Source organism: Brassica rapa, chromosome A03 (genome assembly GCF_000309985.2).
Source record: "Brassica rapa cultivar Chiifu-401-42 chromosome A03, CAAS_Brap_v3.01, whole genome shotgun sequence".
NCBI classification, from domain to species: Eukaryota; Viridiplantae; Streptophyta; class Magnoliopsida; order Brassicales; family Brassicaceae; genus Brassica; species Brassica rapa.
The window spans coordinates 9,787,013-9,813,195 of NC_024797.2; the positions used below are offsets into that span (position 1 = coordinate 9,787,013).

The 26,183-nt window shown below is 38.1% G+C and overlaps 4 protein-coding genes across 7 annotated transcripts; 2 read left to right on the top strand and 2 right to left on the bottom strand.

The window, feature by feature from the left end:
* Positions 1-181: 181 nt before the first annotated feature.
* Positions 182-2,963, top strand: LOC103857836 (probable aquaporin PIP2-6). Its single transcript, NM_001302004.1, has 4 exons — positions 182-482; positions 1,198-1,493; positions 2,604-2,744; positions 2,835-2,963. The coding sequence occupies exons 1-4, from the start codon at positions 182-184 to the stop codon at positions 2,961-2,963; spliced, it is 867 nt and encodes a 288-aa protein (NP_001288933.1).
* A 1,610-nt stretch (positions 2,964-4,573) lies between these two features.
* Positions 4,574-5,710, top strand: LOC103857838 (probable acetyltransferase NATA1-like). The gene has a single exon (XM_009135080.3). The coding sequence runs from the start codon at positions 4,771-4,773 to the stop codon at positions 5,473-5,475; it is 705 nt and encodes a 234-aa protein (XP_009133328.1). The 5' UTR covers positions 4,574-4,770; the 3' UTR covers positions 5,476-5,710.
* Positions 5,499-9,222, bottom strand: LOC103857839 (peroxidase 24). Its single transcript, XM_009135081.3, has 4 exons — positions 8,645-9,222; positions 8,353-8,547; positions 7,773-7,938; positions 5,499-7,002 (listed from the first exon to the last, which is right to left on the bottom strand). The coding sequence occupies exons 1-4, from the start codon at positions 8,942-8,944 to the stop codon at positions 6,581-6,583; spliced, it is 1,083 nt and encodes a 360-aa protein (XP_009133329.1). The 5' UTR covers positions 8,945-9,222; the 3' UTR covers positions 5,499-6,580.
* Positions 9,223-9,884: 662 nt separating this feature from the next.
* Positions 9,885-25,315, bottom strand: LOC103857840 (chromatin structure-remodeling complex protein SYD). Of its 4 annotated transcripts, XM_033287754.1 has the most exons (36): positions 25,111-25,315; positions 24,733-24,895; positions 24,577-24,638; positions 24,235-24,356; positions 23,746-24,135; positions 23,525-23,580; positions 22,953-23,113; positions 22,800-22,864; positions 22,321-22,716; positions 22,046-22,203; positions 21,535-21,632; positions 21,142-21,327; positions 20,831-21,011; positions 20,568-20,744; positions 20,441-20,484; positions 20,193-20,249; positions 19,987-20,083; positions 19,697-19,869; positions 19,405-19,618; positions 19,170-19,295; positions 18,986-19,075; positions 18,680-18,796; positions 18,523-18,603; positions 18,317-18,424; positions 17,794-17,963; positions 17,529-17,607; positions 17,368-17,442; positions 17,118-17,215; positions 16,928-17,035; positions 16,592-16,649; positions 16,288-16,518; positions 15,184-16,204; positions 15,006-15,086; positions 12,434-14,914; positions 10,846-12,338; positions 9,885-10,809 (listed from the first exon to the last, which is right to left on the bottom strand). In XM_033287754.1, the coding sequence occupies exons 2-36, from the start codon at positions 24,838-24,840 to the stop codon at positions 10,069-10,071; spliced, it is 9,903 nt and encodes a 3,300-aa protein (XP_033143645.1). In that variant the 5' UTR covers positions 24,841-24,895; positions 25,111-25,315; the 3' UTR covers positions 9,885-10,068. The 4 variants fall into 4 exon arrangements, with proteins under 4 accessions (XP_033143645.1, XP_009133333.2, XP_009133330.2 ...); XM_009135085.3 differs by having other exon boundaries at positions 9,885-12,335; XM_009135082.3 differs by having other exon boundaries at positions 9,885-12,338.
* Between the last annotated feature and the right edge of the window lie 868 nt (positions 25,316-26,183).

The window sequence follows — 26,183 nt, forward strand, 5'->3', positions numbered from 1 at the left end:
ACTTATTCTTTAGACAAAAAATATAGCAATATAGTACCTCAGGGCAAAAGAGGAAAACTCTGAAGCCAATTGTTTCCATAAATACACCCACTCACCATCTATGCACATCAGCCACATCCCTTCTCTCTCTCTCTAACTCTGTGGAAGCTACATAAGTATATACCGCATAAACAACTAAACAATGTCAACAGATTTGACGGAGGAGGAGTCGTTGTCCGGCAAGGATTACCAAGATCCACCGCGTGTTAAGATTTTCGAGGCGAGGGAGCTAGGAAAATGGTCCTTCTATAGAGCAGTCATCGCCGAGTTCATAGCTACTCTCCTCTTTCTATACGTCACCGTCTTGACAGTCATCGGTTTCAAGAGCCAGACGGATCTCCAAACCGGCGGTGGAGCCTGCGCCAGCGTCGGCCTTCTTGGCATCTCTTGGGCCTTCGGTGGCATGATCTTCATCCTTGTCTACTGCACTGCAGGAATCTCTGGTCTATTTTCTTCTCTGTTGCTTCCTTATAAGTAATATCCATCTTTTGCATCCTCTATAGATGTTTTAGTACCATCGACCATTTAGCAGTTAAAACAATAATTTTTCAAATCAACTCCATTACATGATTTTTTTTATTAATCTCGGTATACGAGACCTACGAGCCATTACATAATTTGCATAGTTAGTTAATGAACATGCATCAATTCAACGTTCTTAAGAGACTCGTAACAAAGAAGCTATATTTTAAGAAAAAAAACTACTAAATGAAACACTATAGTCCTCTAATGATTAATGAAACACAATGCTGACCACTATACACGTGGTAAGAAAACATAGCTTTCTACAAAATTTATATTCCCACCTGTTTGGCTGTTTCTAAAGATGTATGTTTAAGATTTTTTTTCAAGAATATTTATGTTTTATTAGTCCTACGTAAAATTAATGTTTCATATCTTATAATTTCACACATACCAATTAAGTTCAATTCAATGTAAAATTTATATTAACTCAACAAATTTAATTACTTGCTGTTACATGTGATATTCCAAATATTTACTGAGAGTGTGTGAAAACACACCGAAGTTTACAATTTCAAAGGGAAAAACTGAGGAATGAAAATACTAACTCTCAACTGTTTTAGCTGGTTTAATGAAATTACTAATCATGCTGGTTTAATGAAATTACTAATCATGTATACATGTGTGTGTACATAGGTGGGCACATTAACCCCGCAGTGACGTTTGGACTATTCTTGGCTAGCAAGGTGTCGTTGGTGAGAGCTATATCATACATAGTGGCTCAGTGTCTCGGAGCGACTTGCGGAGTTGGTTTGGTGAAAGTCTTTCAGAAGACTTATTACAACCGTTATGGCGGTGGAGCCAACGTCCTCGCCGATGGATACAACGTTGGTGTTGGTGTTGGTGCTGAGATTATCGGCACTTTTGTCCTTGTCTACACGGTCTTCTCTGCTACAGACCCCAAGCGTAATGCCCGTGACTCTCACATTCCTGTAAGCAATTCCAACTTTTTTTTCTTTACATTTCAATAGAAACTATAACCGTTGATGTTTAAATATATTTTTATGCTGAGTTCTTGCATGAGTCTCACCAAAAAAATCAAATAAAATATATGAGAGAATGTAAAAATAAAAATAAAGAGAGGTCTCCTATATGAGAAATCCAGCAAAAAATTTGAAAGACTCAGTGACTATTTATCTTATTATGAATTGTCTAAATTACAAGTTCTAGATACCCACAAAGAAACTCTTACCACTAGTAATATTCTAAGTATTTACGGAACAATTAAATGTGTACTAGTTTTAAAACGGAACAATTAAATGTGTACTAGTTTTAAAGATTTTAAAACTTGTTAACTCAAAATAAAATACATAAACTAACATTTAAAACTTAACAACTAACTAAAAAATAAAGATGCTAAGTATTTTGAACTAAAATTGATAGTTTTCTTTCTCTTCACTTATTTTCAAAAAAACTATATAGTACTAGACTACTAGTGATGCCAATCAAAGTTGGAAAGAGATCAGGATATTTTTTGATTCCGTTGTCGCAACTTTGGACCCAGGGACGTAACAGAATCTAGTGCCAGCTATAGAAAGCACTATAAATACTGAACACGACTTCTTCTAGCCATTTTGGCCTAAACGAAAATAATACGCAGCAAGTAATAATAAGTGTAGCGTCTAACTTCTTCTATGAGATAAACGACGAAATTGTGTCCAATTATTTTTCATTCATCTCTTGTATCTTTCTTTGGTACCAAGACGTCCTTTCACGATATAAAGACATAACATCTTTGTGATCCACGTCCCTTCATCACATTCACATGTCTTTGTATGTAAATGGTCCACTGTTCACAACGACCCATGTGTTATATGTATTTGTACATACATGCATGTTCCATGATCTTAACATCTCCTTTCAAGAAAGATTCATTACAAAACCAAAATCTTTCAGTTATGCAACATTGTACACAGTACACACTCATTCTCTTGACTATTCTAGTAATACTTGTACCTATACCTCCTTCAAATTCATGTCAATATTATTGTTAATAACCACACGAAACTGATTTGTTTTGTGTTGAAATGAATTTATTGAAGGTATTAGCCCCATTACCAATTGGATTTTCCGTGTTCATGGTTCATTTAGCTACAATCCCAATCACTGGAACCGGAATTAACCCGGCTAGGAGTTTTGGAGCTGCAGTCATCTACAACAATCAAAAGGCTTGGGATGATCAAGTTAGTATTTTTTACCACTCTAACTAATACTCGTTTTTGAGCCCTAATTAGGTTATGAATGGAGTTATAATTTCTTATAATTAAATGCAGTGGATCTTCTGGGTGGGTCCATTTGTGGGAGCAGCCATTGCAGCTTTGTACCATCAGTTTGTGTTGAGAGCTGGTGCTATGAAGGCTTATGGGTCAGTCAGGAGCCAGCTTCACGAGCTTCACGCTTAGAATTTGATTTTTTTCAAACTATCTCAGTGTTGAAGATTTCTTTGGGCTAGGAAGGAAGGAAAAAAAATATCAAGTAATAAATAATAAAATTTTATTGGTGAGTAACATTTAGTGTCGTATTTGTTACTTTGAGGGGGAGGTTTAAGAGTGACTTTATAAATCAATTTGCAATATCCAAGCCTGTAGAATGTATGTTTTCATTTGTTGTATTTGTGATTTATATTCTGTACTTATCCATGCTTCTATATTTAATGTATGATGTATCAAAATTATGAATTATCTACTTATTTAATATCACTTTCTTCCTTCTAATATAAACTAGATTTTGACCCGCGCTTAGAAAGCGCGGATTTATTTTGAAATTAAATAAATTCTTCTTATATAAGAGATAATGTATATGTTTGAGTACATTTATCCGAGTACACTGTACCGTACCAAACTGAGAAAAAAAACTCAAAATTAAGCTGAATTTCATAAATAATCAAGCATAGAAAAAATATAAACCAAAGTAAGGACCAAATGAGTACTTAAAATTTTAAAATACAAATTATATACCTATTAAACATAACTAAACCATTAAAAATTTATACTATAATAGAATTATATGTGGTAATGATCACATTTGAATAATCTATCATATATTCATATGGATTTATTGTTAGAGCAATTATATAATAGATTATGAGAAAATAATAAATGAATTCATTTAAATTATGTAAAGTATTTATATAGTTAGAGAAATATAAGTTAAGACCAAATAAATAGTTAAGTCTAATGAAATGGTCCAACAACCTTGTTTAAGTAGATTTTTTAGGAGTGATTCCCTTTTAATAGTATAGATACAGTTTAACATTTCTCACATAATTTAAAACACAATTTTTTTTCCACAACATCTGTGTTTATTCATTTTGGTACGTAAATGAAATATTTTTTTGTCAGCATTAACATTAATACTTTTAGACTAAAATAATTATCCCTCTATTTTTTAATATAAATCGTTTTAGAATTGTACACATAGATTAAGAAATTTTTTTAATTTTTTATATTTTCTAAAAAAAACATCATTAATTATTTATCTAACCACAAATCAACAAATAATAAAATAGAAGGTATACTATTATTGGTCATATAACATTAAGTCTTAATAAATTTTACATAAAAAAAACTAAAAACGTCATATAATTGGAACATAAATTTTCTCTAAAACAACTTATATTAAAAAACGGATGGAATCCTACTATTAGGAAAGAAAGAGAGAATAGTGACTAATTAACCAACATTCTCGTTTTTTCCTCCAAACAATTACTCCCTCTGTTTTTAATTATAAGTAGTTTTACTTAAAAGCACAAATATTTAGAAAGTTGTTATCTAAAAAAATATATCATTTAATCAATTAATTCAACCAATTATAAAAAGCTTAATATTATTTTATTGGTCACACAATATCCAATAAATGAAAAATGTGCATTGAAATATGTAAACTACTTATATTGTGAAACAAACTCTTTTTGCTAAAACTAGCTACATTTAAAAACAGATGGAGTATATTATATTAATTCAACTCATTCAACACTCTATATAAAATCTAAGAGACAAAATTTGAAAACCCAGAAAAGAAGTAGTCAATCTAAAAAATCCAAAACAGCCCAATCTATTAAAACGAGGCCCATTAAAGATTCCTCCACAAAAGAAAAAGAAAAAATGAAAAAGTAGCAAGTTAGAAAGCCACCACCTTCCCTCACTCTCTAGAACTCCCACCACCTGTCTTCATCACTCTCATTCTCCCAAAAACCCTAATCTCACAAAAATGGCAGCCGCCGCCGCACCTCCACCACCTCCAACCGCAGCACCAGAGCCAAACATGGTCCCACAAACCTCCCCCATCGGCCACCCAATCTTCTCCCGCATCCGCCTCGCCACGCCTCTCGACGTCCCCTTCATCCACAAACTCATCCACCAGATGGCCGTCTTCGAGCGCCTCACTCACCTCTTCTCCGCCACCGAGTCAAACCTCTCCTCCACTCTCTTCACCTCCCCTCCCTTCAAATCCTTCACCGTCTTCCTCCTCGAAGTCTCCCGCTCCCCGTTCCCCACCACACTCCCTTCCCCTCCAGACTTCACCCCTCTCCTCAAAACTCACAACCTCGATCTCCCTATAGAGGACCCCGAGAGCTACAACTTCACGCCGGATATGTTAAACGACGTCGTGGTGGCTGGGTTTGTTTTGTTTTTTCCGAACTACTCGAGCTTTTTGGCGAAGCCTGGGTTTTACATAGAGGATATCTTTGTGAGGGAGCCGTATAGGAGGAAAGGGTTTGGGAGTATGCTGCTGACGGCGGTGGCGAAGCAGGCGGTGAAGATGGGGTACGGGAGGGTGGAGTGGGTTGTGCTTGATTGGAATGCGAATGCGATTAAGTTTTATGAGCAGATGGGTGCTCAGATTCTTCAGGAGTGGAGGGTTTGTAGGCTTGCTGGTGATGCTCTTCTGGCTTTCGATAACGTTAGCATCTGATGAGACCACACTCTTCTTACTCGTTTCGCTTAAGTTTTAAAAGTTTCTTGCTTTGTTGTTGTCTTTTGTGTTTCTTGTCTTGTTTGTTTGTAAGTGTTGGCATTGATGATAATGGATGATGATTCTCTCTGCCATTTGACATACAATGAGAAAAATAAAAAGCTTTTGTTGAATGAAAACGTGTGAAGTTTTAAAAGTAGATGTGTAATAATAGTGAATCCTCAACGTTTAGACAGCTTGTGATGTTTGCTTTGTCTCTTTTGTTCTTCTTGTCTTGTAAGTGTAGGCATTGATGATTAGCTCTGCCACTCGCACAGAATCAGAAAAACAAAACATTTTGTTGAATGAAAAAGCTTAAAGTAGGATTGTAATTGAAGTTTCTCATCGTTTAGACAGCTTATGATGTTTTGCTACAATGGTCGGACACAACGAGGCACAAGTCTTTTAAGATGGTTGCAACTACGTAGTAAGCGTTATTTGCTTCAATTACTCTTAGTTGAGACAATAGTCTGAGTGTCTTGGATAGATAGAGAATTGAGAAACTGGGAGACTTGGACATGCTGCCAATAATAATACCAACATAATGTAGACCACAACATTATTCATGTATTAAGGTTACTTTTGGTTCGTTCCGAAGAGCTACAAACATGAAACACCATCCATGTAATAAGCGTTGACATTGATGATAATGATGATAATTTTTTTTTGGACAAAAAAAGCCTTTTGTTGAATGATTCCTCTATAGTTTAGACAGCTTGTGATGTTTTGACAATGGTCGCAGTGAATCTCACAAGTTTAAAAGATTGTTGCAACTATATGGGACAAGCCTTTTTTGCTTCAATTAGTCTTGGTGGAAAGAAGAAACTAAGTTTTAGTAGTCACTGTTTCTTGGATAAATAGAGAACTAGTAAGAAACATGAGACTTGAAGAATACATGAAGTTGAAACATTAGATCGTTATAACCAACATCATTCATGTATTATAAGACCACAACAAGAAGGTTACTTTTGGTAATAATAGTAAAGAAATAAGTAAAACAAACTCAGCAAATGATTACATGGTGCAATTAAATCACGGTGACGGTTTGGGTACAAGGTGATTTTTATTAGTTGACGACGCGACAGTTTCTCCGAATCTCACCACCTTCATCTCCAAGTGTAAGAACCTTGATGGAGCTCATCTTGATCATAGACCGACCAAACTGAGCAAGAAAGCTTTCAGAGTTTTGGAAAACACTAGCAATGTGAGCGGCTGAGGGATCAGTCAACAAGGCAGCGTCAGAGGTGAAGAGTCCTTTGTGTTGTAGGAGAGATACGAAGTAGCCACTGTCGAAGGAGAGTGCTCCTGTGGGGTCCATTCCGACCACTGCGGAAGAGTTGATGAGTCTTTGAGATTTGTCGGAGCATTTGGATTTGAGGAAAGAGGCGTAGCTTGAGTTCAGAGAAGGATCCGTGTCCCCTTTTCCGGTGAAGTTCAACAGTCTCCGACCAAACACACCGCATCGTGCTGTTCCTATTGTGTGTGCTCCTGTTTCATATCACATTATCTTATTTTTAGTAGAAAATCAGACTTTTATCGACTCTATATATCAAGACGTATATCATCGGATGGTAATGATTTATATATTATTGTGTCTTTAAAATTTCTTTAAATTCAATATTTGAAATGCAAAAGTTGGTTTTCGAAGTTAAATAAGATTCACATGAGCTAAAAATATTTATAAAATAACTATATTGTAATAGTTAGTTAAATTTTAGGGCAATACAAAAGGTAAACAAAATTATTTAAACAATCTCTGTTATTATCTTAATCAAATGGAGTATTAATAATTTTAGTTTATTAAAAAAATTATGTAATCAGTTTAATAGTATTAATGTGAATATCATATATATACAATCTATTTATTAAATAATGTTATAGAAATGTACGTAAAATATCTGCTTGTTTATTAGTTAAATATTGAGTAAATTATATGATAATAACATATGATTTATAAGAAAAAGATTCAATTCTGAACATTATCACGTGAGACGTGTCTTCCAAGACTACCCTCAAATATTTTATGTTAAAAATATATTCTCTACTTTTTATAGTTATACTATTTCTTGAAGATGGGAGAATTAAATTTGTAGCATCCCATCATACACTTCCTAACATGGACATGCACGTGGTCTGATATTCCCGCGATTTTCTTTATTTCATTGTCCCCTATTTCATAGGCCTGTTCTTATCAGTAACTTAAGAATATTGTGTACAATACATATGATTACAAAAAGATAATAAGTAGAAACGGTAACCTGATAAAGCAACGAGGTCAACGACGTCCAAATCGCTGTCGGCAAAGAGTTTCAGTAGAGAGGTGAAGTTTGCCCCAGCGGACGGCAAGTCTCTGGTGGCCTCTGTCGCCAATGAAACTCTTCCATCAACACGTCCGGTAAAGACATTCCATAGCGGCCGACCATACTAGAACATCATTTCCCGAAAAATAAGAAATCTCGAATTTCTGAAGTTTTGTTATATAAAAGTATAAAACCATCTAAATCATAAACCGTAATCTAGACAAAGTTCTAAAAGTCAGATCACGGCAATTGTTTAGGCGGTAAATCAGTTATAAACGAAACAATTTTAATAAAATCGCCAAGACGTCCCTTTAGACACTAGTCCCCTATTAAATGCTTAATTACAACATATCGATTTCTTGTACATTAATCTGAACTATTCCAAATTTCCAATAATCTTCTAAAACTGAAGAATATATCGATTCTTGATTTTGATCAGCAAGATGTTTTCTCACACACAACAGTGCTATTTATTGTTTGGTTAGAAAGTTTCTCTAATCATGAATATATATTAGAGATACGAGTTTGTTTATATTACTTGGTACGAGACGGCATCGCGGGCGGCTAGCGTGAGAATGTCAGCGCAGGAGACGGTTTTGGGGCATCGATCTTCAAGAATGGACTTGATCTCATCGATGATTTCAAACCCTACAAGCGAGAGATTAGGTCTCGCTTCCTTCTCTGACGCGGCTTTGCCAGCAACTGAATCTAAAAGCAGTGATGCGTCACACCCCTACATAATATTAATGCGCATCCGCATTATACTTCATCTTTACTATAAAGATGTTCAGGGAAATGAGAAAAAAAAAACGTTTAGAAGCAATACATACCCTAACAAAGCAGTCATGGTAATGAACCCTCAGTAACTTGGCAGCTAAGCTAGGGTTTGCTTTGACTTTCTTGGACACAATTTCGTTCACGATATCTTCGGCTTCAGGACAGGTCTTGTGATAGAATTTCATCTTCAGCTTACCCTCCCATCTTCCTCTCCTCGTCGCATGGCCATTGTTATGACCGTTATTATGACCGTTGCTGTGACTGTCTGTCTTACCATCAACATAGAGTAAGAGGGCCAAAAACAAAACAAGAGAAAATAGAAACCGAGCTAGAGTCTGCTGATTCTTAGCCATGACTCGACTCTTTTATATTTGCTTTGAAGTATTTGTGCTAGTTGTGTTTGAGGAAAGCACTTGTCCGGGCTGCTTTATAGGGAAGCTGATGCTCACACTCTCCACTTTTTCTGTTCAAAGAAATTGAATAATCATTGAAATTATTATCAAGTAAAGTTCCATGCATGTGTTGTGAGAATGAAGGATTAATTATTAACTTACAAGTCAACACCATTAGAAAATATATAATTCCCACAAATCATTTAGCTTCATTAGCTGAACCATAACGTGAACATCCATAATTTAGATCTATATATTTATGGATTTCAATGCTGTCTCCAGGACAAATTTACATTAATCAGGCAGTGTTTTTATATACTTTCACTGTCCTCTGAAACTTTAATTATCAATCTGTGACGAAAGATTCTATTTCACTGGGCATGACCTCGATCCTTCTACTTTGAAATAGCCTGGATTGGCCCCCGTTTATATATCAACTCCAAATACAAGTGTATCATCTCAATATTGACATACAAGGCGAATGGTGGAACTGAAGAATGGATATGAGAAAAAAAGGAAGAATGGATATGAAAATATCCCTAGTACAAAACTATTACTAGGAATAGGAATATAGGATGCTTTTTTGTCAGCCGATTTGTGAACAATATTATTGAGGTCCACAAGTCTACCCTAATTCTAAATTGAAGAAGTTAGATTTGCATACAATATATTACATTGGCATATCAATGGGTGGTTCTTATTCTGTCCAATCAACATCCATAAGAACATTTCTTTTAGGTGATCTTACAGGATACAAGGTAAGCTACAGTCACCAAAAAGTTTTGTTACTAGCTTTGCAGATTCATATTAAATGTTATCTACATCAAGCTAGAAATGCCTCCAAGAAAACCTGATACGGTTTCTATATGAAATTTATGCAGATACAGGCAAGTAGACTGGATGATTTAGAAGCTGTTAATTTGCCGTTTTAATATGCACTGCAAGTTTAGAGTTATGTTTTTTAGGTGATACAAGCACCTTGATAAGCGGCTAACACGCAGCGAACGCCACATGACTACAAATACTTGTTTTGAGTTGCTGAATTCAGATATTATACTTCTACAACACAATCCAGATGGAGTAAACTAAACGTCTGCAACGTCCTTTAACTCCTCTGATTTGCTCTCTTCAGGGACCAAGGAATTTGATGGTTCTGAACTTGGTTCAATAGCAGCAGAGATGGAGCTTACTGATTCTGGCGGTGCCTCTGAATCCAAGTCGGCTGATTCGCTAGTTCCAACACATTTCTTACCATCTCCTTCAACGTCAGATTCTGAGACAGAGCACTTAGCCTCTGGTTCGTCTAAACCACCAACTGTTGGATCCTCCACTGGCAAGCTTTCCTCATTCTCTTTCTGGGAACTTAATGCTGAAGACAAATGCTCTTGTTGCCCCTCCGATTCTTCTTTCTCCTCCAAGACACCAGTGGCCACATTATCTTCAGATTGATCGCTTGCATTACCAACTTCACCCATCTGTGTGGGCTCCTCAGTTTCATCTAGATTTGTGGACACATTCTCTGGCTGAACGCTGGCTTCACCATCAATCATGTCTCTATCTTCCGATGGGTTCTCAGCCTTGTTCTCTTCCTCTGAACTTAAGGCTGAAGATAAATGCTCTTCTTGTTCCTTTGATTCTTCCTTTTCCTCCAAGACACCAATGGCCACATTATCTTCAGACTGGCCGCTTGCATTACCAGCTTCCTCCGTCTGTGTAGGCTCTTCAGTTTCAACTAGATTCATGGACAAATCCTCTGGCTGAACCGAAACATTAATACCGCTGGCTTCACCATCGGTCATGTTTATTTCTTCTGGTGTGTTTTCGGCCTTCGTCATGTTTATCTCTTCCGGTGTGTTCTCGGCCTTGGTTTCTTTCTCGGAACTTAATGCTGAAGACATATGCTCTTGTTGATCATTTGATTCTTCTTTCTCTTCCAAGACACCAGCCACATTATCTTCAGACTGGTCGCCTGCTTTACCAACTTCCTCCATCTGTGTGGACTCGTCAGTTTTAACTAGATTCCTGGACAGATCCTCAGGCTCAACAGAAACATTTATGCCGCTGGCTTCACCACCAATCATGTCTGTATCATCCGATGGGTTCTCAGCCTTGTTCTCTTCCTCTGAACTTAATGCTGAAGACAAAGGCTCTCGTTGATCCTTTGATTCTTCTTTTTCCTCCAAGACACCAATGTTATCTTCAAACAGGTCGCTTGCATTACCAACTTCCTCCATCTGTGTGGGCTCCTCAGTTTCAAATAGACTCCTGGACAAATCCTCTGGCTGAACCGAAACATTAATACCGCTGGCTTCACCATTGGTCATGTTTATCTCTTCTGGTGTGTTTTCGGCCTTAGTCTCTTCCACTGATCTTAATGCTGAAGACAAATGCTCTCCTTGATCATTTGATTCTTCTTTTTCCTTATCTTCAGGCTGGTCGCTTGCATTACCAACTTCCCCTACCTGTGTGGGCTCTTCAGTTTCAACTAGATTCATGGGTAAATCCTCAGGCTGAACTGGAACATTTTTACCGCTGGCTTCACCATGAATCATGTCTCTATCGTCCGATGGATTCTCAGCCTTGTTCTCTTCCTCTGAACTTAATGCTATAGACAGATGCTCTTGCTGATCCTGTGATTCTTCTTTTTCTCCCAATACACTAACGGGCACATTCTCAGAATGGTCACCTGCATCGCCAACTTTTCCCATCTGTGCAGGCTCCTCAGTTTCAATTAGACTTCTGGACATATCCTCTGGCTGAACCGAAGCATTCATACCGCTAGCTTCACCATCAATCATGTTTTTCTCGTCCGATGGGTTATCGGCCTTAGTCTGTTCCCCAGAACTTAATTCTGAAGACAAATGCTCTCGTTGATCATTTGATTCTTCTTTTTCCCCCAAGACACTAACGGCCACATTATCTTCAGAATGGTCACTTGCATCACCAACTTCTCCCATCTGTGCAGGCCCCTCAGTTTCACCTAGGCTCCTGGACAAATCCTCTGGCTGAACCGATGGATTTATATCAATCATGTTTCTCCCGTCCGACGGGTTCTCAGCCTTGTTATCTTCCACTGAACTTAAGGCTGAAGACAAATGCTCTCGTCGATCCTTTGATTCTTCTTTTTCCCCCAAGACATCAATGGCCATATCATCTTCAGCTCGGTCACTTGCATCACCAACTGTTCCTATCTGCGCAGGCTCCTCAGTTTCAACTAGATTCATGCACAAATCCTCTGGCTGAACCGAAACATTTATGCCGCTGGCTTCACCATCAACAATGTTTCTCTCGTCCGATGGGTTCTCGGCCTTGTCTCCCTCTATCACTGGTAGAGACGAAGGGGAGTCTGTACCTACTAAAAATAAATTGAAAGATATATTTAGAGTTCTTTTTTTGCCCCTAAAGTAATCATGCTACAAGGTGTGTCATTGATTTAATGAACGTGCATACCTCCCACTTGCTCTGCAGAGAAAGGCAATTGAACTGATGCATCCACCATCTCTGTGTCAGCGGTACTAGCTTCTCCACCAAGTTTACAACTGTCACCTCCTAGAATCGAAGCAGATTCTTCAGAATCTTGTTCTGCATTGGCAGAATCAGATAGAGGACTACCATAATCTTCATGAACAAGTGATATAGAGTTCTTATTGCTGGTCTGGGTCTTTAGTCCATCAGTGTGCGACATCGACAATTGGATTGCAGCAGAACTTGGTCCAACATCGCATATCTGATCATCCGGACTCTCACCTTCTTTACATTTTGCCTCGACCTCTTCACTCGTCTGATTTGTAGTATCGAGAGATTTGCTATCCACATGTGAACTTTCATCAAATCTCATTGGAGATCGTTGAGATTCCTCATAACTTCTCTCAAGCTCATGAGACCCAACTGTGGGCTGCACATTCATCTGTTCTACTGGAATCAAGGGGGTAGTTCCTTTTTTATCACCATCGATTTCTTCACCCTTAACTTCAGTAGATAGATTTGTTCCTTGCTGTTCTGTTGGCAAGGGTTCTGTAGTTGTCAACGATGCAATAGAATCGGGTAAAATATCTCCTGAAGACAGTTGCACCACAGAAGAATCCGCTTCAACGCCAGATATCTTGACAAGGTCATTTCCGGCATCTGCAACAACAGACAACTCGGTGCCACTATCCCTGTTTGTAACCAATTCAATCGGACCACCAGACCCAGGGTGAGCAACATCTGAGATCAGATTTTTCTCATTCATCGGAAAATGTGAAGATCCGGGATTGTTAACACCACAAGACGTCTCTTCAGTCACAATCTGGTCTGCAAGAGCTTCCTCAGTCGAAGTATTAGGTGGACAATTCGAAGTATGGCCTCCAGAAATTATTTCAGCCTTTTCGGAAGAAACAGCATCATTGGAATTGGTAGGATTTAACTGCAGGTTTGTTTTTGCGGCCGTATCACCCAATTGAGACCTCACACCTACGGCATCCTTTGCCTCCTCAGGATCAGGGACACACTTCAGATCATCCGAGTTAGGTGTCAGAAGCTCGTTCTCTACAACTTTTTCAGATATGGAAACACTCATCTCCAAACAGCTTTTAGTCACAGAATCATTCAGGTTTTCAGGTACCTCTGTGCTAGTTCCAGAAAAATTGCTGCCACCAGCAACTTCAGAAGAATTTGTAGGAGTAATGCGACAATCCAAATCAGCACCGCTAGGTTTATGGATTTCAGGTGACTCAGGTTTCTTTGGAGAACCATGTTCATTGGATGCTGACGGCATTTTCGAATCTTCAACAACACAAACAGAAGAAACTGGAACAGTTTCTGAGGAATCCTTCGATATCAGTCCAAAATTTTCAGTCATCTTCATTGCTTGAGGAGAAACTGAAGGTGATATAGATGGCCCTGCCTGTTTATTAGGAGCCTCAGCGGAATCAGTATTAGGAGTTGGTAAGCTTTGCACATTACCATCATTCTGAGCCTCCGGTGATTGACTTTCTTTGTTTATCTCAGGCAAAACCTCGTCTACAGGGCTTTTAGAATCAACCGGGACAGTACCTTGAGCTGGAGTATCATCAGATTGATCAACAGGAGACTTAGATCCAGATGAAGGGTTTACGGTTTCATGGACCAGCATAGAAGAATCAGAAATTTTCTTTTCTTCTGAAACATTGGGAACAGGCACTGCTATTTGTACCTTTGGATCAGTTGATGTTGCTACTTTCTGTTCCGTCTCAACTAACTCGCTACCCACAGGACGTTTTGAGTCAACGAGCATAGTATCTTGAGGTGTTATATCATCAGAGTGAGTAACAGAAGCCTTAACATCAGATGAAGTCTTAATGATTTTATCAACCATGACTGGAGACTCAGACTTTTGCTTTTCGGCTGTAACACTGGAACTGGTTGCTTCTACTCTCAAGTTATGATCGGCAGGTTGAATTATATTCTCTGCCTTGCTGGTCTTAGCTATGTGCATATTCATCGTTTCCGAGGATTTTCCATCTGGCTCATTTGTTACCGTTGTTTCAGAAGGCTCCCCAACTTTATGCTTTAACAGGGAAGTCTCTGAAAATATCTCTTTCATGACACGAGCAACATCAGTCACATCAGTAGTTTGTTTCCTTCCAGTACCACCAACACCTGATATTTCTTTTCTTTTTTCCTGACTTGTACCAGCAGACGAGTGTGCAAGTGACGGGTTGAAATGGGGTTGCTCTTGGACCACAACATCAGACTTGTTTCCAACTGATGTAATTTTGGATCCTGAGGAATCACCAACCTTGACCTCAGTTTGTGGTGTTGATATTGTACTCCGTGCAGAAGAGCCATCAGCAGCAGGTGAAGCTTGAACATGTCTCCTTCCTCGCCGTCTAGGAGTTTCTCCTCTGTTTGGCGTCTTCCGACCTTGCCTCTTCACAGGCATGGGTGCAGGAGGAGAAAGAACACTGGCGGCTGCAAAGACGACAGTGCATAACCAGTATGTAACGGTTAAATTGAAAACCAAAACAGTTTAATTGAGTTTCGATGCTTCAAATATTTGTACCTTCAACTGTAGAACCAACAAGGTGGGGACTCAATGGCTGATTAGCATTTAAAGGTGCAGTTGTCTGGCTTTGACCTGGGGCTGCCAAAAGAAAAAAATTGATGCTGTTATGATCTTGTGAACAATATCTTCTGATGCATGTATGTGAAAACAATTAAGCGATGTGCTAGTTATATACCTAAAGCAGTAGAGCTTGGCATGTTGACCGGCTGTTTTACAACTCCTGGAACAGCAGGGTTGTTCTTTATAGAAGCTGCCTTTTTTACCAAGGAATCCTCCGATACGTTTAGCGGCTGAACATGTGATCCAGAACCAAAACCAGGCGGTGCATCTAGCAGGCTACTTTCTTGTAGGGAGACAGCAGGAGAGGGCTTCACAGCAGTAGTATCAGAATGCATGGAAGGCCCCAACTCAAGATTAGAACTACTTCCTTTAATAGGCTTAGGGACTTTTGCATCAATAGCAACCGAAGGGACGGGAAGAGTTACTAAATTGGACGGTACAGGATCACCAGAAAGAGATGCTCGGGCATTAGTTCTCTGAGTACCTATGGAACTGTCAGTACCATGCAACATATTTTCCACTCTCCTTCCTCTACCTGCGCCACGTCCCCTGCCTCTTCCCCTGCCCCGACCTCTCGTTGGCATTGGGGAGGAATTGGAAGCTGGAAGTGGTTGAAAACCAGGGGGAACAGATAAATCAGGGGAAGTAAGACTTCCAGAGGCAACATCGGAACCAATAACTGGTGATGATCTGGCATCCCCTGTTGCATGTGTCCTGCCTGGAACTGATGCAGATAACTGATTCGGCGTTTTATCAGCTCTTTTTGGCCTGCCGCGGCCCCGTTTTACAGGTTCTGTTACTTCTTTCGGTGTCTGCTGTGATTGCTGTAGAGGTTCCACGGGTTGTGGAGTCAGTGCCAATGCTGTAGATGTAGGGAGCACTGTGTCACCAGTGCTTCCAGCCAGATTATCTACTTTATCAGTTGCCAAACTCTTTTCACCAGTGTTTCCAGTCAGAATATCTACTTTATCATTTGCCAGACTCGTTTCACCAATGGTTCCACCCAGAATATTTGATGTAGCATTTGCCAAGTTCTTCTCACTTTCTTCTTCCCTGCCTCTGGGAGAATCGGTTGACTCAGTCTGGCACATCTTTTCAAATTCCTCCTCTGTCAGTTGCTCTTCATAAGATCGAACCTAAGAAGTTGCAATTTTGCCAATTTTAAGTAATAAGGAAAGGTGATAAAATTGAATGTTAAAATAAAAAAGACTGAACAAACCTCTCTGGCACGTTTGCCTCTTCCATATTGCTGAGTATCCAAGCCTCCTACGGAACCACCCTTCCGCTTCATGCCAACATTTGATTCTACTGCAACCATCGGGACATTATTCATTTTCATTGCTTCATAGAGCAGTTTTAAGTCATCCTCAGTAACAAGACGAGAGGGGATAGGTGGTATGGGTGCAGAACTTTTTGACCCTGACCCCTGTACCAGGCTCTTCCAGGTTTCCTACAGAGCCATGGCAGATTAAAATAGTATCATAAAATGGAAACCAAAATTAAAGTTGTTAAGGAAAACATACCATCTCATCTTCTTTTCTTTGATTGTCGATGGATTCAAAAATATCAATCTCTGACTCCCTAGAAAGACAACAGAAATGTCAGATCTACAAGAAATGCATGGAAACGTAAAGAGAGTTCCATCTAAAGAGTAAAATAGAAGAAACTCAAGCCATTTAACCGAGAACACATGAAAATACCTAGTATGGAAAACGACAGCAGAAATTACTTTACATTAAGAAAGTAAAAACATTCCATAAACCCATTTGAAGTAATCATAGTGCAAATTTAAGAAACCAAATTAAACCTATATATACGCACAAGTAATATTCTATAAGAAATGATAAACCAGCAGTTACCTTCGGGCTATAATATCATTTAGGGCATCATCGTCCAACACTGGAGCAGCCTCCTCTTTCTTTGACTCACGTAATAGGGATTCCAAATATTCCTTACGATCTTCAGCGCTGTTACAAAGCAACAACGTGATTACATTAGAAAGTTGGTAGCTAGTACTCTGGAAGCAAAATTGGATGTCTCTGGGTTTACCTTGTATTATTGTCGAAGAATCCAGCAGTTATACTCTGGTTAGCAACTCCAAGCTTATGTTCGGCTGAAGCTCTAACTTGCTCCTCAACAGTATTGACCTTAAAAAACAAGAAAGAAACTAAGTCAGACGATTTTAATAAACTAAATATGGTCATGAAAAACAACAATAGATTTATGAGAAGTGCACTAAATTAAGAAGCCACATGTCTTTACAGGAATTTAAATTCCTTGCAAACAAGAGCAAACTAACCGTTTCAAAACGAAGAACTAGAACATCTCTTTTCTGCCCAATCCTGTGAGCCCTTGCTTGAGCTTGTAGATCAACCTGAAATATAAAATATATGCTCTTCAATATCCGAACTGATGTCCAGAGTAAACTAGAACTTGACATGAAGGACTGCTATGTCTAACCTGAGGATTCCAGTCGGTGTCAAATATTATAACGGTATCAGCAGCTTGAAGATTAACTCCTACTCCACCAGCCCGTATGCTGAATTCCCATGAAAGATTCAGTTATCACATCCAGATACTTATGAGTATTAAAGCTACTTTACTATGACCGGTAGAGAATTTAATGACAGCGCCTACAACTTGTAATTCTGAATGTAACATGAATCATTCTGATAGAGCATAGAGATTTTTAAAGAAAAGCGAGCCATGAAAAATCATGTGTTACCTCAACAAGAAAATGAAATATGGTGAATCAGACTTGTTAAATCCGTCAATAAGAGCACCGCGATCACCCCCAGATGTGTGCCCATCTAACCTAAGGTATTTGTATCCCTTGAAGGTGAGGTAATCCTCCATAACATCAAGAAGCCTCGTCATTGTTGAAAAGAAGAGAACCTGCGGAAATTCATGCCAAAAAGTAACGAACACTTAGATGCATCTGCAGTCAAATTTGGGTTGACATGCAGCAGAGTAACAAATAATGGCATCATTGTGCATTTCACAAAAAAATAGAATTCTGAATAGTTAAAGCAATAAAGTAAAGGAGAAATCTAGTTAAAATATACCAAGCTTACTCCCAAAATTATAAATGCTTCATGCAAACAAAGCAACTATAAATAAAATTCATGTGATCAATCTCTCAGAGGCCAGGGCACTGGAAGGTATATTAGCAAATTATGAAATCTCGTAATACAACTTGAATTAGAAAAACCCGTTCCATTAATATGATAGTGAAGAAAAATCATTACCCGATGGTCTGTTGCTTTGAGTTTGGGCAAGAGCCGGTCCAACATCTCAAGCTTCCCACACAGTCTTATTACCGGAGGCAGATAATGCTCAGGAATTAAGCTATTGACCTAGAGAAAGTGAATTACGCAGACCCTTCATCAGAACTTTCTTAATTCCCTAACCAGAAGTTCTTTGCATTTACGTAGATTTTTCCGGGAAATATTACCTCCTCTGTATGAAGTTGGCTGAGATATGGATGATTGCAAATATTTCGAAGCTCCATCACTGAGTTGTGCACTGCACGCGACTGTAAAAAGAAAACTAACTAAGAAATAACTAAATAGTATAAAAAAGATGACAATACGCAGAGCACAAAACAGCACCTTCATGTTTCCAAGCGAGCCCAGATTATCCTCAACTCTCTTCATCAACAGCTTCTGATATGCAGAAGCCTCGCACCGTATGAGTCTCTCTATCTTTTCAGGAAGTTCATTTTCAACCTACCAAAATAAATTAGATGATGCAGTTAAATTAAAGTTTAACACAAAAATACTCAGATGCATGCATTTTATGGCAATATCCTACCAGATCACTAAAATACAGAAAGCGATACTAGAGCGACATGGTTGGAGACTACAAAAAGAAGGGAAAAAGGAACAATGTTGAGTGGCAAATATCATGTTATGAACCTTATGTTTCAGCCGCCGTAACACGAATGGTCGAAGAACTTGGTGAAGACGATTGATGATCAGCAGATTCTCCTCTTCTGATAGCAACGCCTAGTCAAATGGCAATCATAAGGTTGTCGTTAACCACGATGTCTTAAGTTTAGTATACCCGTAATTATCTGAATAAGAAGACAGTCAATCCTACCTCTTCAGCAGAATTATCTCCATTACTTTGAAATGGTTTGTTGAACCACTGTGAGAAGTCTTCTGACGAGTTGAATATATTAGGTAACAGGAAATTAAGCAGCGCCCACAATTCTTCCAGGTTGTTCTACAAGATATATAAATACTTAGATGATGAGCAATAACAGCAACAAAAAGATGTAAAACAAGAACATGGGGTAAAATAAAGGTTAGCAGGAGAAGAGTGAAAAAAGTACCTGCAATGGCGTTCCAGTTAACAGGAGTCGGTGGGAGCTATTGTAGTGTTTCAGGTCTGCATTCAACTTGCAAGATGCATTCTTTATACGATGTCCTTCGTCAATAATAATGTAATGCCAAAGGATCTTGCTTAATTTTGGCCTATCATGCTTGTTCATTAGATATTCATATGTTGTCAGAAGCACATTGAACTTCTGATGAACAATTTGCTCCCTGCAATTAAAAAGTAATAATAATGAACCTTAAAATCTTAGACATAAAGAAAAACAGTAATTAATCTTTTCTCATTACTTGAAGAGCTTGCGCCTCTCCTCCGGAGGGCCACAATAGACAATTTTCTGAATTGTAGGGGCCCAAAAGTTAATTTCTGACACCCAGCCAGGCAGTACAGAGGATGGTACAACAACCAAGAAGGGACCTCTATCATTTTTTGTGTCCATCAGATAGCAAATCAACGAAATAACCTGTAAAAAGAAGAAACGAATTATAACTTAAGCAACAAATGCATCTTATAACCAATTTAAAACAAATATATCATGTGCACATATGTACCAAATGCGAATGGGTGCGCCCTTAAATACCTGAACAGTTTTTCCGAGACCCATCTCATCAGCTAGAATGCCATTTAAATGATTGTTGTACAGGGAAAGAAGCCACCTTAGGCCATTCATTTGGTACCTAAGAAGGAAGATTTTGTACTTTTTAAGTAACCCACGACATACTTGTAAAAAAAACTAGAAGGTGCTCAAATGTACAGGAGTAAAAGAAGCGGGTATGGTCCACTTACTCCCTTAATTTTCCACCCTTTAGGGAAGCTGGCTGCTCGTTAATATTTTCTTTTATGCTGTAAAAACAAGTTTTCTTGTAAGTAGAAGAGAGATGATCCAACAAAACTCTATTTTACAACCAACAAAACCACCATATTGGATAAAAAGCAAAGGGAAAAATGACAATCCTGGTATGATTGAATCAGAAAACTAGTAGTTGTTCATTTTGGATGATTTTTGGAGTAATTATAGGAAGAAACAAGATTACCTGTGAGCCATCAAGTAGTATTTTTCATTGCTTTCCAGGTAGTGCTGTTTAGAATACAGATGGTAACAACATCAGAAAAAGGTGGAGGAAGGCTCAAAGAAAATGTAATCTTAGGAAGATGACTTGCCTTTGCCTGGTCACTCTCATCGTCATTATCAACAGTTTTATCCTCAACAGGTGCCTCATCTGCCTCATTCTCAAATCGACTGGCTAACGATTTTGCCTCCTTTAACTTGGATCCAAGCTTTTGAAGGTACTTCTCTGTCTCTTTGAGTAGTTGCATTACTCGATCTGACTTGGCATCCTATATATTCACCCATCGACCTTATTTCACAGCCAAGAAGAAGTAACGTAACCCTAAAACTTCTAAAGTTAGTTCAGAGATCAAACCTGCACCATACGAAGATAACCCTCCACATCATTAATCTTTAACAAATTAATCTTCTCCCGCTGAATTTTGTCGATCTTTTCACGATGAAAGCGTTCCTTTCTTTTGTGGAACTCCTTTACATATCTGTTGAAGCCCTTCCACCTTTCTCTCCTAGCTTTGGATAAATCATCTAGCCTTTCCCTAAAACAAGGTTCAATCAAAATTTGATATTTAAGAAATAGTTAAAACTCAATACACTAATGTTCTACGAGGCTCACAAAACAGGTCAAGAGAAAAATATGGCTTAAGATGGAAAACTAATTGCACGTACTTGTGAACTTCTATCTCCCCAAAGAACTCCTTCTGCCTCTCACGAATTCTCCTCTGTCGCTCTTCCTTCATCTTCTGCTCATACTTCTCAAGCTGTCTAATCCGCCGGCCATGCTTATGTTTTTTATATGACTTTAGGTTCTCAACATCATTTGCAATAGGTTTGAAGAAGTTGTGAAGAAACTCACTGCAACGAATTAACAAAGAATTAGTAACTGAGAGATGATATGACAGGTTGAACATATACAAATAAAAATTTGCATTTCCGTCTAGCAATTACAGAATAGCTAGTTGAATGTCTTGTAAGCTCGACATATTGGGATATTAGGCATTAAAAGAAGGTGAAACATCCAACGAATGAGAAAACAATCTTAACATTTTTTAAACCAATTACCTTCTCAAACGACGTTGCAGACTCAACAACTGAAGCTTTTTCAGTTCTATTACACTCTTGGTCTTTGTAGATATATCCTCCGAGGAAGTAACAGATTCCTGTATATTAAGAGATGTACATCAGTCGCGAGAACCAAATAAAGTAAACACAAGTAAAACTAGTTTACTCCAAATGTTAAGGCAGTTTCGGAAAAAATGGCACAAGTCCAAAACAAATAATCCTAGCAGTTACTTCAAATATAAAACCGAGAAGCAAATGCACAACAAGCAAATACATGGTCAATCATTTACCGGATAACAATACCATGCCTATCTATATACAGAAATAGATATTTAAATATGACTATTAATCTCCAATCATAAGAGAAAAGGATATAGAAACCACCAGAAACAACATGAACAATGCATAAAGTTGAACACGGAAAAAAATAAGCACTAGTAAGAAGTAAGAACTAAGAGTCGAAATTATTACAAAAAAACGTACGACAAAAGAGAGGGCAAGAGAGAGAGACCTTCAACTCATTGAACCGTGCACCAATTGCCTGGTCTGCTTTCTGCTGTTTAAGACCCCAGCTCCGATCAACCAAATGTCTCTTATTCTGTCGATCCATAATCCACTTCTGTGACATGGTGTACTTAGGCGGCGGTTGCATGTTACCCTCCTCTTGATCTGCAAAGTACCATACATCCATGTTAGAATTGTATCAACCACATTAATCCAAACTTTTCTACTCAAAAGAGTCAGTCTTGTCATCAACAATTCGCTCATCTAAGGTAGTCCACTGACCTGGAGCACATAATTCGTCTGATTCAAAAGTGAAAGTTGAGGCGTCATTACGGTTAATCGTTCCGGTCCACCCCACCATCTCTACTGGTGCGTGTTTGGTTACACCGCCTGAAGAAGAAGCCAGCTCAGAATGACTACCAGAAACCTGATTTTGCGCTGGAGCTTCTGGGGTGTTAGATTGCAGAAGAAGCTTTTGTCCATCAGGAAATATAGCATTTGATATTTTGTCCTCCAATCGTGGCATCACTGTTTCTTTTGATGAGAAGTCCATCTCAGCCAATTTTCCGGTAGGATTATCCATTCTTGCTGATGGAGCTGAGACTTCGACAATGCTACCCGATTCACTAAGAGAATGTGGTCTTCCTTTCTGATCCACGAGTTCCCTGCGGAAACCATCTGTATTGCAGGACAATTTCAATCCAAGAGAATGCATGTCAAAAATGACTAAGCAAATAACCTAAGGGAAAGCAAATAATTACCATCTTTGGGGAAGACATTTCCAAGGGCGATATCAATGTGCAATTTCTTTGGCATCAATCCATTTCTAAGAGAAGGAAATCAGTCAGAGCTTCATTTTCAGAGTAACAATTGCACTAAACTGAGTAAACAAGAGGTTATGTGACTGAAATTACCTGAGAGCTAAGAACACAAGGCACTGGGCTCTGAGCTGCTTCAATTGTTGCTCTTTAAAAAGTTGACCCGAAGGTGGAACATCCTCTGCTGCGACAGATTTTCCAGTATCTCTATGAGCTGGAGGCCTGATTGCTGTGATTTCACTGTTTTGCCATCCACCCTGCCATTGAAAGAACATACCGCGTCAAGAGGGCATTGTTATTAACTACGCTTCGGCAGAAGTAAAAGAGAAGAAACTTTTGTAGAACTATATGCATGTAAGATCCAAAACCTCACCGAATGGGAGGTTTTGACAGAGATTGCGCTTTTTGGAAAAGAATAGACCAATAGAAATTCAATTAAATACTTCATATTTAAATCAATGAAAATAAGGGAAAGGAAAAAAAAAACAGATAGGATTCTTATAAGAAGGACAAATGCTTCCGCATCTCCTTATTCAAATTTCAAAAATGTATCGAATAAGATTAGTGAAAAGTCGTAGCATATGATTTCAACAAGTAAAAATGCTATGAATATAGCATGTTATGGAAACCCAAGCATGCCAACAAACTTATAATGTAAATGTATGTACCTGAGGAGTGGTGTATGCATCTGATGACAACCCGACATGCAAATTCTCACCGTCACCTGGGTTTTAGTAAGAAAAAAAAAAGAATACAATTAAAACGAGTTAGCAATTAACGGCATGCACAAATAACAGCATAGTAGGATACAATGCTGTTATTCTTAACTTAGAAATTATAAACAAAAAGGTTGTGTTGAAATTTCTTGATTTAAAAAAAAAATTCCTACCTGTAGCAGGCATTTCCACTTTGCTCATTTTCCTAGTCTGGTCATCAACTGTCCCATGAGTATCAAATTGCTGAGAATTATCCATGTTCTGATCCCACGAAAACGATGATTCACCCCTTTTTCTCTTTGCACTTGACTTGGCATCTCTTTGATTCATTGTCTCATTCCTATCGTGAGACTGGGCATTTCCCGGCTTAGAATCCAAGCTGGATGGACTGTCATGATCGAAGGATCTGTTACTTCGACTTCCAGGCCCTTGGTAAACGGCTTGTGATGCACTGGTTGATCCACCAAGCTGCCTAGCAGAAGTGAATGCATCATATTTTGACATCTCATTTTCAACTAGACTTGCTTTGGACTCATTGTTAACTCGAACGACTTGAGAAGACCCTGTATGAAAATTTAACACAACAATAAGACACAAGTACACGGATTTCACATTAAAAACAAAAAAAACAAAACTTTAAAAGAGAAAATAAATAAATATACCAGCAATATGTGCAGATCCAGAATCTTCCATTTGGGTACTACTACCACCAGCATGAGGAAGACGAGGGGACGTCAAAGCTTCAATGTCAAGACCATGTTGATTGACGACAGTCTCCATGGCCCTATAAGTTTTGGAAAGAAAACATCAGAAGAACTAAAGTGAAAACATGAACAAAAGTTTATAATTCTCCAAAGCACGAAATTAATAACTATTTCGCCACATTGCAAGTGAATTAAATCGAGGCAAAACCAGCAAAAGTTTCAAGTCTCAGCTAGTAATATAGACACCGTATGTAACCACCTCTCCATCACCACAAGCAGTGTCTTAGTGCAAAACAATACCTTGATATGACCTGATACGGCATTGAGTGTTCCTTCCCACTGGTTTTCATGTGCTGCAATATCTGAAGCAATCAAAAAGAAATACATAAAGTTAAAGCAAATGATTAAAACCTCAAATAAAAATAAAAAAACTAAGCCACACAGACACACACACACCACATAGAGCTTTGTGGCTAGCTTCGAAGGTTCATCTTTGGAATCTTGAATGAGCTTGTGCAGAAACTTAGCTGCCTCCAGCTCAATATTATGTGAAGAAGACGACATCTTTAATTCTTATTACACCAGCAACAACCACATCATGTAAGAAAACCCTGCATCACTGAAACATCCAAAGTGATAACTATCATCTCCGACAAAAAGCTAACATCTTTAGTTCGTAATTAAGTTAATAGAGCGAGAGAAACGAGAAAAGTCGACGACTTTCCCCCAGGAAAATGCAACCATAATCAAACGAGAGTTGATGAAACCCAAATCGAAACCCTAGAAAGCGATCCGACGGCAAAATAGGAAGAAGGAAGAGCTTTAGAGCTTTACCCAGTCGGAGATCTGATGGTAGGAGCGACGAAGGAGAAGGGAAATTGAGGCGAGAGCGTTGTGGTGAGGTGAGGTGAGATTGGAGTGAAAGGCGTGTGAGAAATGGCGTCGTCGCTTTGAGGAACCAATAAAAGAAAGCGAATAGAGTTCCTCCTGCTTGTATAATGAAGGGTCTAAATATAAACCACTGTATATTAGCTTCTATTTATTAAAAAACGAAAAAAAAATCTTTTCAACATTTAGATACTTCCTCGATTTTAAAATATAGATGTTTCAAAAAGGTTGTGTTCAAGTAAAATCTAAATTGTGTAACTAACTATATTTTGTAATTTGTTTTATAATTATATAAAATGTTTAATAATATTTGAAAATAAATTTATCTTTTTAATATTTGTGTTATCATCTACAACATCATATGTTTTGAAACTTAAAATAACAAATATAAATATTCCAAAATTGAAAACTATCTATCTAGTATTTTTTTTATTTACTTATATCCCACCATAATTCGTTGGATATTTTGGATAGAATTGCTCTTGAATTCTAATACGATCTATGATTTCTATCATTTATTGTTGTTCTACAAAAATCTATTTTAATTATTTTATAAACAACAACAAATAAATAAAGTTTTAAAACTTTGCGCGATGTTTACAATTTCCAGCATCCGAGAATTTTTTATGATAACTTGCTTGTCAACTTAAGTGATCATACCCAGTAGAGGAACTAGGAAAATCTTTAAAGACGGTCAATTTTGAAGTTAACATACATTATAGAGGTTATTTAGCTAAAATGTGCAATAATTATCTAGATTTTTAAGAATTATATTAGTAAGGGTTGGGACATTCTCACATTCATACACCCTGGCCCTAATCAAAGATGGCTCTCAAATATGTGCCATGATACCTTCTTATGTCTTGTCATCGTCTTTTGGTTGCAGTGTGAACACTGAATTTTCACTTATTTGGGGGTTGGAAGAAAGATTTTTTCGTTTCTCTTCTTGTTTACATTTTTTTAGTCTGCGTTCGTAACTTATTGTTTCTAGAGTTGGAAAGTAATTTCTTCTTGTTTAC